This window comes from Melanotaenia boesemani, chromosome 10, assembly GCF_017639745.1.
Source record: "Melanotaenia boesemani isolate fMelBoe1 chromosome 10, fMelBoe1.pri, whole genome shotgun sequence".
NCBI classification, from domain to species: domain Eukaryota; kingdom Metazoa; phylum Chordata; class Actinopteri; order Atheriniformes; family Melanotaeniidae; genus Melanotaenia; species Melanotaenia boesemani.
Window position 1 is genome coordinate 17506684 of NC_055691.1, and position 14852 is coordinate 17521535.

Below are 14852 nucleotides of genomic sequence, written 5' to 3' on the forward strand. Positions count from 1 at the left end.
ATTTAGAGCCCCAGGCTAAAACCTTTCATCTGGGGGCTTTGGGAAGAGCACCAGTCTAGTCTCTTCAAACACACGGAGGGAATAATGGCTTTAGAGACACACAGGGAGGGAAGGGCTGTCACAATGGTTGAGAGTGGGGGGCTGCAGTCAATAACAGACACCATGAATGGTTCAAGAATTTTAGGAGCTTATCAATGACTAATGATAGAAGCTTTTAAATTGTATGGGGTTTATTTTAAAGCAGGAAAAAAAGAAACTTTAATGCATAACATAAACCAAACCAGTCTATGTTCAGGAAGCGTGGGAAATAACATTAACCATTCTGAGAAAATAATTTGGCCAAATCTTAACCTTGGATAAACAGATGGAAGCGCTCTTTAGCCAGGCGTGGGCATGGCGATGTCCGCCTCCCATTTTCAGCTGTTGTTCTTTGGTTCAGACTGGAAGTATCCACTTTTAGCTAGACTCCTGGAAGGAGTCCCTCAACTACAGGAAATGACTGACTTTGGTGATCTCAGGATGCCTCAGAATGAACTAAAACGACTTACAATCTCATCATCTTGGCCCATAATGTAAACTTTGTCGGCTCCTCTTGATGTTACAAATAAAATAATGTTCCAGTCAGCTCTTACAAACTGAGGTCATAAGCAAACATTAGAATATAAACAGGTTAAAGAAAAAAAAAAGATGAAAACACTAAACTTATGAATGCTAGACCTGCTGTTTAAAGAAGTAATGTGAACAAATGCAGCCTCAGAATCCCAAGCAGGGCTATGTTTATGTTATTATTCTGTGTACAAAAGAAGACAAAGACAAGGAAAAAGCCTTTTTAACCCTGCGTCAATATTTTCTCTCCAAGGACAAATTTTGGATGATAATGAGGACAGCACAGGAAAGTGGTGAAGACAGACGAGGGTGTGAGTGTGAGGGGTAAACCAAAACAAAGTCTGGGATCATGATAAGATATAAAAATGCATCTTTTAATGTTTTGGTAATGCTTTAGTTTGCGAATGGAAAGAACAGAAAGTAAGAAAGCAGAAAGGAGGAGAACACCACAGAATGGGCGCTGAGAGTTACCAGCTTTGAGCTAACCACAAAATGATGAGTTTGTTGTTGGTGAGCCGGGTCTGGGAATTCTGCCATTAGATGATTATTGTCTTTTAGCAGCGATTGTGACATTAATGTAAGAAAACAGTTCACATATTCAGTCTCAAAACAAAGTTCAAATACCTTTGAGTTCATGAGAAAATTTAAACACTGTTCAGCCTTGATGGAATTTAAAGCTGCACTACTAAACTCTAATGCCCCCTAACGGCAGCTAATTCAGCATTCATCTTGCTTCCTACCTCTACTCTGAGCTCTCTTCGGCCAGTAGAAGTCAGTCAAATGTTGACTCTTGTCTAATCTCTTGTTCGTCCCCCCCTTGCTTCCTCCGATAATGTCCTCTTGGATTTCTCAGATGAATCAGCCAGGGTGGCCGGTATGTTGATATCCAGTTCCTGGTGAGTGACGTGGTGAGTCAAGTAAAACGCTGGTGTAATCAGATGCAGCTACAGGGCAAAGAAAGCTCAAGGGTTGTACATAATAAATGTCAATGAGCCATCCAAACGAGTCAGAAACATATTTTTTAGGTCAGAAGGTTACATAGTGCTACTTTAATGCTTCTTTTTTGTGAAGTGTTGCTTGTTCATTTCTCCAGACCCTCAGTCCTAACAACTGTACACATTTTCTGACAGTAACTGTGGAGATCATGAGGCTTCTCCTTCATGGTAATGGTTGCACAAACAACTAATTGGATTGCCATAAAATTTAGTGTAAACATGCCGACAGGATGATTTGATCTTGTAAACTTGAGTTTTGAGCCTGTAATGATGTTAGCTTTGTTAGCTAAGTCCAGCCACCTAAAACAGCAATTGTAACTTTATTGTTTTCTGTAATAAATATTTAGAGGAAGGCACACTTGTGTTTCAAAGGTGAGAATCTAAAGGCCGAATGTGGTAAGTAAACACAGTGTTTGATCAGCATGTTTGCTAACCAGCCTTAATTTTCAGCTATCATGTGATTTATATGATTTATTACGATACTCTGGTCTTCTTCCAGGGCCTCTCTTTCCACAACACCCTCCAAAATCCATGTCTACATCCTGCTGTGCTGAAATAGTGATGGGTTTTAGTTTCTGTTCTGCTGACTAGGAGTCAGTCAAAACATGTGTGGCAGTGGAAGGCTGTCAACAACGGAAAGTGTGCAACCATTTGTTTGAGGAGATCTGTGCCCTGCAGTGTCTTTGGAGGGTGGCACTGATGTCGTGTCAGGCAGTAAGATATAAAACACCTCATGGTGGTCCCAGTGTCAGGAGGGCAGCTTCCAGCTGCACCGTGATAACCAGCCTCGCTTAGATATCTGGGCGGTGACACAGAGGCAGCACATTCTCACAGGCCCCAGCGGAGAAATGGAATTGCTCTTGTTTTCCACCACGTCTGCTGTTATTTCAGCTAATGACTGAAATATGAGTTCATGTGGCAATATTTGCTGTGCTACTTGAGGCCATGGCAAAACAGGGGCATGTAATATACTCTGTTAGCCTCAACATACCAGGAATATAGAAGCTGACGGCTTCAACAGCTTTGAAAAGAAAAAAACTTTTACACATGATGGTGGTTGAAATCTTTTCTACAAATGCACAACATTTATGAGTTAAGGATTTAGTTTAATTTTCTAGGAGAAATACAAGTAGAAAATATTCTTTTTATATTTCAAATCTTCAGGGTCAGAGCCAGGTCATACTGGCTGCAACAGGCAGAGAAAAAGCAATGAAATACACCTGCATAGTTAACTGTAAGTAGGAATTTTCCTTTAGCTTTAAACTGACGCAAATCCATGGAAACTTATAGTTTAGTAAATTAATAGAGTGAGAGTATCCACATATTTCTTGTATGTAATGATGACCTGTGTAATTATTTTAAATATTATGTAACCATTTTAGCCCATTTGGTTTTAAGTGGTCTTGAGAAAAGACCATGAGATGGAATTTGATGGTCGTTTCTGGTGGAATTTGAGCAGACTTTTAGCGGGGTGAGATGGGGTCAAGAAAAGGTTCAGCAGTGCCGCCCTCAAAGCCATGAATTTTACAAAATGATGCACACAGCAGTTTCCATCTGGATCCAAGATGAGGTGACGTTGCATCAGTATGTGTTCAGGTTTTTGTATTACTGTAGTCTTTTTGGTATACAATTCAAAACAGAAATGTCAGTTAAAAACATAATGAAATGATTAGGAAATCTCATTAACCCACATTTTATTCACATTATGACATTTAAAATACTGAGATATTTTACTCATTTTTACCAATGAAATTATGAGCTCACATTGAATTTAATCGCAGCATAAGAGATGGGATTGGAAAAAAACACTGGAAAAATAAGTGATACTAATAGAAACAGCTGGAGGAACATTTTGAAGCTAATTAGGTTAAATCACAACAGGTTAGTAACATGAATGAGTTAAAGATGCCTGAGTAGTTTCTCACCATACAATCCGAAGATGGAAAGTTAAATGCCTGTGATATTTGTGCCCGTTGCTGGCAGTACATTAAATAAAGTCATCCATGTGCACAGGAACATTTCCAGAAATCATTGTATGTGAACTCAGTTTACCTTGCCTTCCACAAATGCAGATTTAAACTTTATTATGCAAAGAAAAAAACATGTGTGAACATGACCCAGAAACTCGGATGTCCTCTCTGGACCAAAACTCATTTAAAATGGACTGAAGTAACATAGAAAACTGTTTTGTGGTCTGAGGAATTAAAATCTGAAATACAATTTATTGAAATAATTGACACCATATTCTCCGAGTAAAAAACAGTGGGGACCATCTGGCTTGTTATTATGACTCAGTTCAAAAGCTTGCATCTCTGATAGTTGGGGGGTGGGGGTTCAAATGAAAGAACTATGCAACTGAGGTGCAGACTTTCAGGATTAATTCAAAAACAACAATTGCAGTCATTTTTACGCCTCCTCATTTCGGTGGCTCAAAAGTAATTGGACAATCAACATTACTGTACATAAAATGTTTATTTTTAATACTTGCTGTTTAGAATCTTTTGCAGACAATGTCTGCCTAAAGGGCTGCAGGGTGGTGTGGTGGTTAGCACCACAGTCTGATAACTCGGAGGTCACTAGTTTGAACCTTGGCTGAGGGGAGGTTTGAACAGTGGCCTTTCTGTGTGGAGTTTGCATGTTCTCCCCGTGTATGCGTGGGTTCTCTACGGGTACTCTCTACTCTGGCTTCTTCCCACCATCCAAACACATGCATGTTAGGTTAATTGGTCACTCTAAATTCTCCCTAGGAGTTAGCATGAGTGGTTGTTTGTCTCTCTGTGTTGGCCCTGCAATGGACTGGCAACCTGTCCAGGGTGGACCCTGCCCCTCGCCAGCTAATTGAATTGGCCCTGAATCGGACTTCCTCGTGACCCTGAATCGGACTAAGTGGTTTAGAAAATGGGTGGATGCATGGACTGCCTGAAGTCTGGAACCAATAAACATTACCAAACACCAAGTTTCCTCCTTTGTGATCCTTTGTGATCCTTTGTGATCCTTTGTGATCCTTTGCTTGACCTTTACTGCAGCTCTATTTTGTTGTTACTTGCTTGTGGATAATTCTGCTCACCCCATCTTTCAAATTCATGCTCAGTCAGGTTGAGATCTGATGATTAGCTCAGCCATGGCTGAATATTCCTCTTCTTCACCTTAAAAAACTCCTGGGTTGCTTTACAGTATTTTATAAACAATAGTTTTGGGTAATTGTTCATCTGTACTGTGATGTGACATCCAATCAACTTTGCTGAATCTAAGCAGAAAATAAATCCCTATAACTTCACATTTCACGGTCTGCTGTCACATCATCAATAAATACTGGTGACCCAAAGGCACTGGAAGCTTTGCATGCCTACGCCATCTAACTGCCTCCAGCATGTTTTACAGACGATATGGTGTACTTTGGGTCATTAAGTCTTCTCCACACTCTCTTCTTGCCATAATTCTGGTACAGGTTGATCTTATTTTGATTTGTCCAAACAATGATGTTCCAGATCTAAGCTTTGAAGGCGTTTTTTTTTTCTTCTTCTTTTTTTGGTAAAGTCTAATCTGAACTTTCCAATCTTGAGGCTGATTATTGGTTTGTGACTTGTGGTTAACCCTCTGTATTTGCTCTCATGAAGTCTTCTCTTTATGGTAGATTTAGACATGGATACACCTACTTTCTGGAGTGTTCTTTATTTGGGTGGATGTTGAGAAATGGGTATTTCATTATTGTGGAAAGAATCCTGCTCTCTTCTATAAACGTTCAGACTTCCAGAATTCCTAAGCTTACCAGTGCACTCTCTTTCTTTCATGATATAACAAACCATTAATTTTGTCACTCCAAACATTTCAAGCATCTCACTGAAGGATTTCTTCTTTTTTCCAGCCTAAAGATGGTCTGTTTCACATCCACTGAGAACTCTTTTGACTGCATGTTGTGGGTTCACATCAACAGGTATCAAAGGCAAATACCACACCTGGAATCACCTCCAGACCTAAACACCATGTTACATCTATTAAAACAATATGTCTTAATAAAAGAAGAAACTGTGATGTATTCTGACAGACCTTACTGTAGGAGTGTTAATCAGCTGGAATCCTTCACCAGACAAGCATGGGGTAACGTTCCTTTCCTAAAGATCTCACAATTAGTTTCCTCACTTCCTACTGTATAGCATCGTGTCTTCTTTCAGAAAAAAAATCTGTAAACACAACCCTGTCCCATCTTTGTACTCATGGGGATGAAGAAGAGGTACATACACTCAGAGGAGCCAGCCACCTAGACAAGGGCGATCACCGTGGCAACAACCCCCAGACAGAGCAGGCAAAACCCCCAGCATGACGGATCCCCATGAGGAAAACACAGGAGTCAAAGTAAAGATTAAATAACCTTAAGAAACAATAACAACAACTAAGCATAAATAAATAAATAAATAACTTAAAAAAGTTGAGTAAAATTAAAGTAAAATAATGTGAAATAAAATTATATCAAATAAATTAAGATCAAATAAAATCAGTTAAAAGCTAAGCTATAAAGGTAGGTCTTAAGCCTCCTTTTAAATACATCAACGGTCTCTGCAGCCCTGAGGTTCTCTGGCAGACTGTTCCACAGATGAGGGCTGTAATAATGCAAAGAGGCCTCGCCACATGTCTTGGTCCTCAGTCTTGGAACAACTAAGAGGCCGGTACCAGAGGACCTCAGGGCCGCGAGGGTTCATAAAGCGGGTCAAATAAATGAGACGGCCAAGTACCATTCAAACATTTATAAACCAGTAATAAAACCTTAAAATCAATCCTGAAACGCACGGGGAGCCAATGCAGCTATTTTAAAACAGGTGTAATGTGTTCCCACCCTCTGGTCCTCATCGGAACTCGTGCTGCCAAGTTCTGAAGTAGTTGTAGGTTTGTAATGGACTTTTTGGGAAGACCAGATAGAGCGGCATTAAAATAATCTATTCTATTAGAAATAAAAGCATGCATCAGCATCTCCATGCTGGCAACAGAGAGAAATAGTTTAAATTTGGAAGCTAAAGTGGAAAAAGAAGTTTGTGGTAAGTGTAAACCAAACCAGTGTTAAGAAAACACAGATGTAATCAGCTACACATCTGGCAGCAGGTGTTCACACCCTTTCATTACATTTTATCAGGAAATTTATCTTTCATTCTTGATCAAAAGTCAGCATATGTATATAATGCTTCCATGGGTTTTAATTAGGCCTGTCAAATAATTAAACATTTTATTCAGATTAATCACAGCTTACAAATTAATTAATCAAGATTAATCACAATTTGTGACTATGTCTGAAATTTGCCCTTTTTTACTGTAAGCCAATCCATACAAATATTTAGTCTTTACTGACCTTCCCTTGGGTAAACATCAGATGTCCAAGGGTCAGTAAATGCAGCATGTAATGTCCTTCTATATGTTATGTAGCTGATATTGATTAAGAAACCCGTATAAAACTGATAATCTGACTAAAAACACAAAGGTCTCATTTGTACCCCCCTTTTCCTGGTCAGTTCTCCAGCCTGGCCCCCTTTCAAAACTTTTCTAGACCTGCCCCTGCACAGCTTAAGTATAAATCCTTTCTACCACCTGTCAGCTGCTGTGTTAGAGAAGGGTCCTGCCAAAAACAATACTTTGGGGTAAATATGAGCTGGTATGAACCATGAACCGCTAGATTCCTCCTTCTCACCTGAACAATAAACAAACGCTACAAAAGCCGATCAGCTGATCACTGTCAGCCGATTCACTGAACAACAGAAGAAGGAGAGGAGGAGCAGACACAGAGAAGACCAGAGAGCCACTAGACCAGCAAGTTTTTGCATAACGCAGGAAAAGGAAAAAAAGTGCTGGTGTGGAATTCTTTTATTTATTCTCAAATCCATCCATAAAGTCAGTGAGCTCATCTTTTCCGTCTGGCCTAGATGCCTCCATTTCCCACCGTCATAACGGAGAAATGACGGATGTAATGGGTTTGTTCTGCCATGCATGCTTTAATTGCATTCAAAATATTACCACAATTCAGTATATAAATTAGTTACAGCCGTTGAAGTGTTATTTTTTGACAGCTCTAGTTTTAATATTTGTCTTTCCAGACTGTTTTTATTGTATGAAGAGGATGTAAAAATCTTAATTCGACTAGATATGATGATGTGAATTGGCCTGGCATGCTAACTCAACACTGAAGTAGAAGTATCTCAAGTCTTTGTGTAAAGGTAGTTAAATATTCCTTGATGAAAAAAATAACTACTATTTACATTTACAAATTTTGCTAGATTCCTAAAATCTAAGTATATTTTATTAACGGTTTCACGAGACATTCACATATGGTCCTGGAGAGCACTCCTTCTAGGGACTCCCTCATTCTGCTGGGGGACTTCAATGCTCACATGGGCAATGAGAGTGAGACCTGGAGGGGGGTGATTGGGAGGAACGGCCCCCCGATCTAAATCCAAGTGGTGTTTTGTTGTTGGACTTCCATGCTTGTCATGGATTGTCCACAACAAACACAATGTTCAGGCATAAGAGTGTCCACATGTTCTTCTGGCATCAGGATGCTCTAGGCTGCAGTTCGATGATCAACTTTGTAGTCGAATCATTGGACTTGAGGTCTTGGACACTAGGGTGAAGAGAGGGGTGGAGCTGTCAACTGATCACCACCTGGTGGTGAGTTGGCTCAGATGGTGGGGGAGGATGCTGGTCAGGCCTGGCAGGCCCAAACGTGTTGTGAGGGTCTGCTGGGAACGTCTGGCAGTGTCCCCTGTTAGAAAGAGTTTCCCACAATGAAACACACACTTTTTTTTCTTTTTAAAAAAATCACAATTCAAAATTTATACATCATCATGTCAGTCGCCTACATGGGTGATAATAGTCTGTCAAGGCTGTTTCTATTTTATGAAGAGGATGTAAAAATCATAAAAAGGAAAAAAAATGTATTTGTACAGTAGTGATTACAACCATGCAATACTTATCATCTTAAGTAAACAGTTGTTTCAGTTTTGCTTTTATCAGTATCTGCCTTGTTTTTTTAAAAAATGTATTTAATTTTTTTTTAAATAAGATGTCTACTTTTGTTATATTAATCAACTTATTATTTCTTAAAATCTTATTTCCATGTGCTACCCTTTTCCCAGCTCCTGCCTGCCCTCTTTTCTAAAATGTTCTAGACTCGCCCCTTTTTTACTGTCGCGTTTAATGCTGCACTAGTCTATCTGTACGGACTAAACGATGAGGTCACTCATACCTCCATTCCTTGGAGTCCCCCATACCCCCCCAGCTCGTGACGTAAGCGCGCGCTCCTGTGGATGGCAGGACGGTCCGGCCAGCAGAGAGAAGGCGGAGGATGAAGAGAAGGTGAACTGAGCTGAAGACGCGCTGGACGGAAGACTTCTCATCGGTGTGTCAGATTCTTTGTAGTTTTAATTTGATTTTTTTTTCTTGGTAGTGCATTTGACAACTACCAGACGTACTAAACACATTTTTCATTGGATATAACTCGAAAATTTAAATGAATTTTAAAGCAGTTGTTATTTTCTGCTGTTAATAGAAGAGTCTCAGGTAAGACGGAAAAGCTGTTTCCACCTATAACCGCGTCAGAAATTGATTTTATAAACATCATAACCATTTTATACAAGTCATAGCGTTGCAGAAACATTGTGGTGTATATTTGTATTTTTAGGCCTATTTATTTATTTAAATCATTTTTGGGTGAACTTTTATAGGATGAAAATGATGGTTTAATACTAAGCAGCTAGCCTACATTTCCAATGTTTGTCTTCCCCGTGGCCTCAGAATTTATTTTTATAAAGTTAATCGATATGTTTTCATTTTAAAGTAATTATATTAATGTCGGAGCTATTTTTCTTATTATTCGTATTATCACTTTACCAAAATAGCCTTTATTTCCTCTTCTCTTATAGGATTAAATTACACATTTTCACAAGGTTTTCCTTGTAGTAAAATTTGATCGACCTAATTTTACAAATTTCAGTTTGTCACTTAAGTGCTGACTGAAACAAAAAATCCAAGAGAGGTTTTTAGAGTTATAAACCAAAGTATGTAGAGTTGTAACTTAATGCTGGCTCCCGTTGCTGGAGCTGAATAAAGAGGACCGTGCTTTTTGCCCATCTTTCCTCGGCAGTGACAGAGCCATGCTCGGTCTACAGCTCCCCCTACTGGTCGTTTGTGCGTACCAGCTGCTGCCAGGCGGCCAGAGCAGGATCATCGGGTACAGCAATGGTTTTCACTACCAGGACATCAGCAACGGGGACGGAAACGGAGAGAGTAAGTGAAGCGCTTTACGAGACTGTGTGCACTTGAAAAAAGAAGATGGGCTTTGCACATTTCCTAGGGTTTGCTGTGAGACACATGATCTCCACGCTACATTTGTGTACATAATAACAAAGCTGGCTGGAAGTGACCTGGATGTGGGAAGACCACTAGCCTATAATTCATGAAACAAGCAGTCTGTCAAGGTTGTCAAAACAAACTTTGCTAGTGAATGATGTTGGGCTCTGTTAGATGTAATGTGTGCGTGTTTAGGATGTTGTTTTATCCTCTTTCCCTTCTGCACCCATGTTTCTGTGACTTTTTCTACAGCATTTAGTTTCTTATTTTTATCTTCTTGTGATTCTGCATTACATTAGAACCATCAACAAGAAAGACCTAAACAAACATTGGGCATTTATTGCCATTTCTAACACTACAGTTACATTAATGTAAATAACTGCAGTATGGAAAGGGATGACAACAAAGCAGGGGTAAAACATTAATAATTGAATAGACTTTTCTTAAATGAGTTTAAAATGCTGTAATCATTTCAGAACAAGGTCAGCTGTTTCTTTATGAGCAGGTGTAATAGCGAGAAAATCCAGGATTTTAATTAAGAATATTACAAATAGAATTTCTGGTAAATTTTAAACATGTGTTATATGCTGTGAGATCATAGAAAGAACGTTACACATTTACACAAGTTCAGTTGTTTACACAGCAGGAACTAAAAGCAAAGACCTGAGTGAGTCATCCCATCAATACAAAGTTCAAAGTCCAACACATGTTTCTGGCCTGTTTTTTCTGCTTTATTTAGTTTTCTTCAATGGGATTCGTCTCCATGTGGAATCGCCTCAGCCTTCAGTTTCAGCCACCAGAGGAAGCAGCGTCACGCTTCCCTGTCGCTACCGCTACGAGCCTGAACTGAGCATGCCCCGCAGGACCCGGGTCAAATGGTCCTGGCTGCCTGCTAACACCATCACTACATCTCTTTCCCCTGAAGCCTTGACCAGAGAAACTGAGGTTATGGTCGCCATGGGCAACCGTCATCGCAGCTACGGCAGCTTCAGGGGCCGCGTGCGACTTAGACGCTCTGCCCCAGGAGACCTGTCCCTTGTGATCAATGAGCTGCAGCTGAACGACACAGGAAGGTATCGCTGTGAAGTAATTGATGGTCTGGAGGATGACAGCGCCACAGTAGAGCTGGAGCTGAATGGTGAGATACATATTTTGTGTACATCTTATATGTCTAGCTGAATGAGCTCAAAAGGAGGCCCTATCGTTCTTAAAAGAAACACAAACGTAGATTTGGATAAGTGGATGTAGGTTGATGCCAATCATGGGTTTGAGATTTATTTTGCTTTATCTTGTTTTCTTTTTGGTGGTTTTAGGAGGATCTCAGTGACTGCAAGAAGAGAAATCCAAACAGAAATGCAATATATTCACTAATCAGGAGTGAATAACCATAATAACTTGTATGAAAAGTTTATTTGCTTAGTATTTTATGAGGGAACTTGGATTTTTCTAATGGAAATCTTTTGGTGTCTGAGACGTTTTGGAAATGGCATCTTTGAGCAAAATGCTGTAATACTTTGAGTCTACTGTGTTTTAGCTGGTGACTACATCTGTCTTCTGCATGATGATTTGTCAGCCTTGTTGTGAGTTTGTCCCGAGGGCCTGTCAAGGAGCTGCAATTGCAACCTTTAATGTGCCCTCAAAACATGGATGTAATAAGCATGGAGACAAAATTTAACACTTTAAATGGAGATTTATAGATTCCAGCTTCACGCATCACAAGCCGGATCCACCCTATCGTTCAAATATAGCTATGTCTTAAAACATCAAAAGGATAATCCACAAGCCAGTGAGTGATGATGCAGCAACAACATACACTCATTCAACTCCACAGTAAAAATTTAACTGTAGAACAACTTTATAAAAGAAACCAAACCTCATCCAGATCAATCTGAGAAGCTAGAAATAGTTTTCAGTCTGTGTCTCAGTTATTGTGTATGAGCCATGTTTCCAGTTCTTCATTATTCCCAAAACACATCCATACGCCACTATTAAAACATGTTTCAATGATTGGATGATTTGTTGACATTACAAGGTATGAACATTTCTCTTCCATATGTAGGTGTGGTATTCCCCTATTACTCCCAGAAAGGACGCTACCATTTCAACTTCTTTGGGGCCCAGCAAGCATGCCAGGACCAGGACGCCACTCTGGCTACCTTTGAGCAGCTCTTTGTAGCATGGGAGGAGGGGCTAGACTGGTGCAACGCTGGCTGGTTGGCTGATGGCACTGTACAGTATCCAATCACAGTCCCTCGTGATGGCTGTGGAGGTTTACAATTAGCTCCTGGTCTGCGCAGCTATGGACAGCAGCATCGCTTCCTCAACCGCTATGATGCCTTCTGCTTCTCAGCTTCAGTCAAAGGTCAGTATGACATTATTTTAAGACCACTTTTTTTCTCCTTTTCTCTCTTTCTGTTGATTGATTATCCTCTCCTGCTTTAGGGGCCGTTTACTTCTTGAAACACCCGACTAAGCTTAACTTTACTGAAGCGGTCCAGGCTTGTGCCAGGGATGGAAGTCAAATCGCCAAAGTAGGCCAGATGTATTCTGCGTGGAAGCTGATGGGATTGGACCGCTGTGATGCCGGCTGGCTGGCGGATGGAAGTGTCCGTTATCCTATCACACATGCTCGAGCTAACTGTGGTCCACCACAAACAGGTGTGCGTAGCTTTGGGTTCCCCCCTCTGTACCAGAAATTTGGTGTCTACTGTTATCGGTAGATGCTCTGACTCGGCTTGAGACAACAACACATCCATCTAACAGTGAACTGGTTCAAAGCTCGTCTGCAGGTTCGCATTGAGTTGTCACGCTTCATCTTTACAAAACCAGTGTCTCAGTACTGAACTTGAATACCAGTCAACAACTGTGTGAAAACTATGCATTCGTCATGTGATTCCACTTGAACTCTAAAACATGACAGAAGTATGTGAATGCAGGAACATTACATCCATAAGTCACTGGTAAAGCATCTCATCCTAAAACAATGAGTAATATCACTCTGCCTTGTGAATTTCCCCAGTTGGAAACCACTGTTCAGGAATTTGCTCCCATTCATTTATATCAATATTAGCCAGCTATGTATACTGGGTGATATGCATTTGTTCTTATTCTGTGCTCCAGTTTGTCCCAGAGGTGTTGAATGGGGTCGAAGTTGAAGTTTTTGTGTCATGTTGAGATAAGAAATAAGAAATGTTTGCCTTAACATCAGATGCACACTGTATGAAATATGCATTATTGTTGTAGTATTCAGCCTTCTGTTTATTTGTCTTAAGGCCACAAGTATTCAATTGGCCAGATAATATAATCTTTTTTTTTTGTTTGTTTGTTTTTTTAATTTAGTTATATAGACTGTAAATTTTCCTCATAGCTAATTTTCTGTGCTGAAATTTTCCTACATTTTTCCACCACAAAGTCATTCCATTCAGCACATTCTCTCATATTCAGCCATACATCAGTTTTAATCTACCTGTATTTATTCAAAAGTTTACAGAAACTCAATTTTTGTGCCTTACCCAAGGGCGCCATAATGAGGAGTTTCTTCATTACTTTTCTGTCAGATTTTCCCAGTCCGTCCACAGATTTGCATTTGAAGATTGTACTCTAGCTAACTGTAGGTTAGTACCACCATGGACTCCTTATGTATTTTTAACAATGTAAAATATACACTGTGGACCAGTTAATGAAATATAATGTGTTTTTGCTCTGTGATTAATTTAACAGAGCAGAGCTCTGCTCTGTATTCTTGTAATATATAAACTCCATTGTTTACATTCTGTGTGAAAAGACTGTTTGATCTCATGTGTACCCTTTCTGTTTTCATTGTGTCTATGCATTTGTACTATTTTTTACAAATAATAAAAATACTACTGTTAACATTTTTTATTCAAGCAAAGTTATTTAAATAAACATTTAAACTTCCAAGGTGCTCACAAAGTTTAAAGAAGCTTTATGTTAAAGACCTACTCATGGCTCTGAACACATCTATAGTGATGTTCCTGAGATCGCCATGTGTTTTAGGAACTTCAGCATCCCCTGCCTCCTGATGGTGGCCCAGTGGGGATTGATCAGACTCCAGCTTGTGTTCTTGTTGTTTATCTCTTGTCTTTATTCTCTTCCCTTGAGCCATTCAGATGCTATTTGTTGAATCAGGAGTAATGCAGATGGCTCCCCTTTCTCCATCTATATGTCATATTGACTAAAGGCTCATGGCCGAACAACTGGCAACACACTTCGTGCATTAAACTTCCAATGTAAGCACACTCTTCTCCATTTAATCTTTTGACATGTCCTGCATACTTGAAGTTTGCTGTCAAAGGACAACCAGTCACTGCGACTAACCCTGTCCAGTTCCACATCTGACAAAGTGATGGGCTGTTTGGAGGATTAGTACAGCCTCCCTCACTCTCCTTCTCTATGTTAGCTGTTATGGTTTGGTAAATTTGAGCTGGCTGAGGAAGAGACTGGAAAGTAAAAGCTGACAAGACACGTTATTTCTGACTCACAGATAAGCCACTGATGCAGAACAGCTGGAGAAGCTAAGAGAGGTGGATATTATACAGCAAGGGAACATTCTTTTGTTGGTTTTTGCATGGAGTAACACATTTTAACCATAAATTTAGGCTATTTTCACGCAGAGATATGCAAGATCTGCAACAAAAAGACAAATAACTTGCACAGTCTGTTAAATCTTGCCTGCAAGCCACACCACCTTAATGAGAGTGTTTTGCATGTTGAAAATAGTTGAGATTAAGCCTGGCGCTATCATTGACAATGCTCTTTGCCTTGTGACACACCTTCTTACATCAATTTTGGCCATTATTTTAATTTTGTTCAGCCATATGTTAGACTTGTGACAACCCATCAGCTATGCTAGTACCTGTGATACTTTCTAGAACACCGAGTGTAACTTTACATACCTCTGAG

At 39.8% G+C, this 14852-nt stretch overlaps 1 protein-coding gene across 1 annotated transcript; it reads left to right on the plus strand.

Moving 5' to 3' along the window:
* The first annotated feature begins 8913 nt into the window (after positions 1–8913).
* hapln3 (hyaluronan and proteoglycan link protein 3) lies at positions 8914–12899 on the plus strand. The gene is made up of 5 exons (XM_041997741.1): positions 8914–9140; positions 9724–9866; positions 10669–11067; positions 11989–12291; positions 12372–12899. Exons 2-5 carry the CDS (start codon positions 9734–9736, stop codon positions 12647–12649), a joined length of 1113 nt encoding a protein of 370 aa, XP_041853675.1. The 5' UTR covers positions 8914–9140; positions 9724–9733; the 3' UTR covers positions 12650–12899.
* The last annotated feature ends 1953 nt before the right edge of the window (positions 12900–14852 follow it).

Excerpts from the sequence above, each read along its gene's own strand:
- hapln3 (XM_041997741.1), top strand. The coding sequence starts at position 9,734 with ATGCTCGGTCTACAGCTCCCCCTACTGGTCGTTTGTGCGTACCAGCTG. Across the intron at positions 11,068-11,988 it reads AGTAGAGCTGGAGCTGAATG|GTGTGGTATTCCCCTATTAC; the intron begins GTGAGATACATA and ends TTCCATATGTAG. Across the intron at positions 12,292-12,371 it reads CTTCTCAGCTTCAGTCAAAG|GGGCCGTTTACTTCTTGAAA; the intron begins GTCAGTATGACA and ends CTCCTGCTTTAG.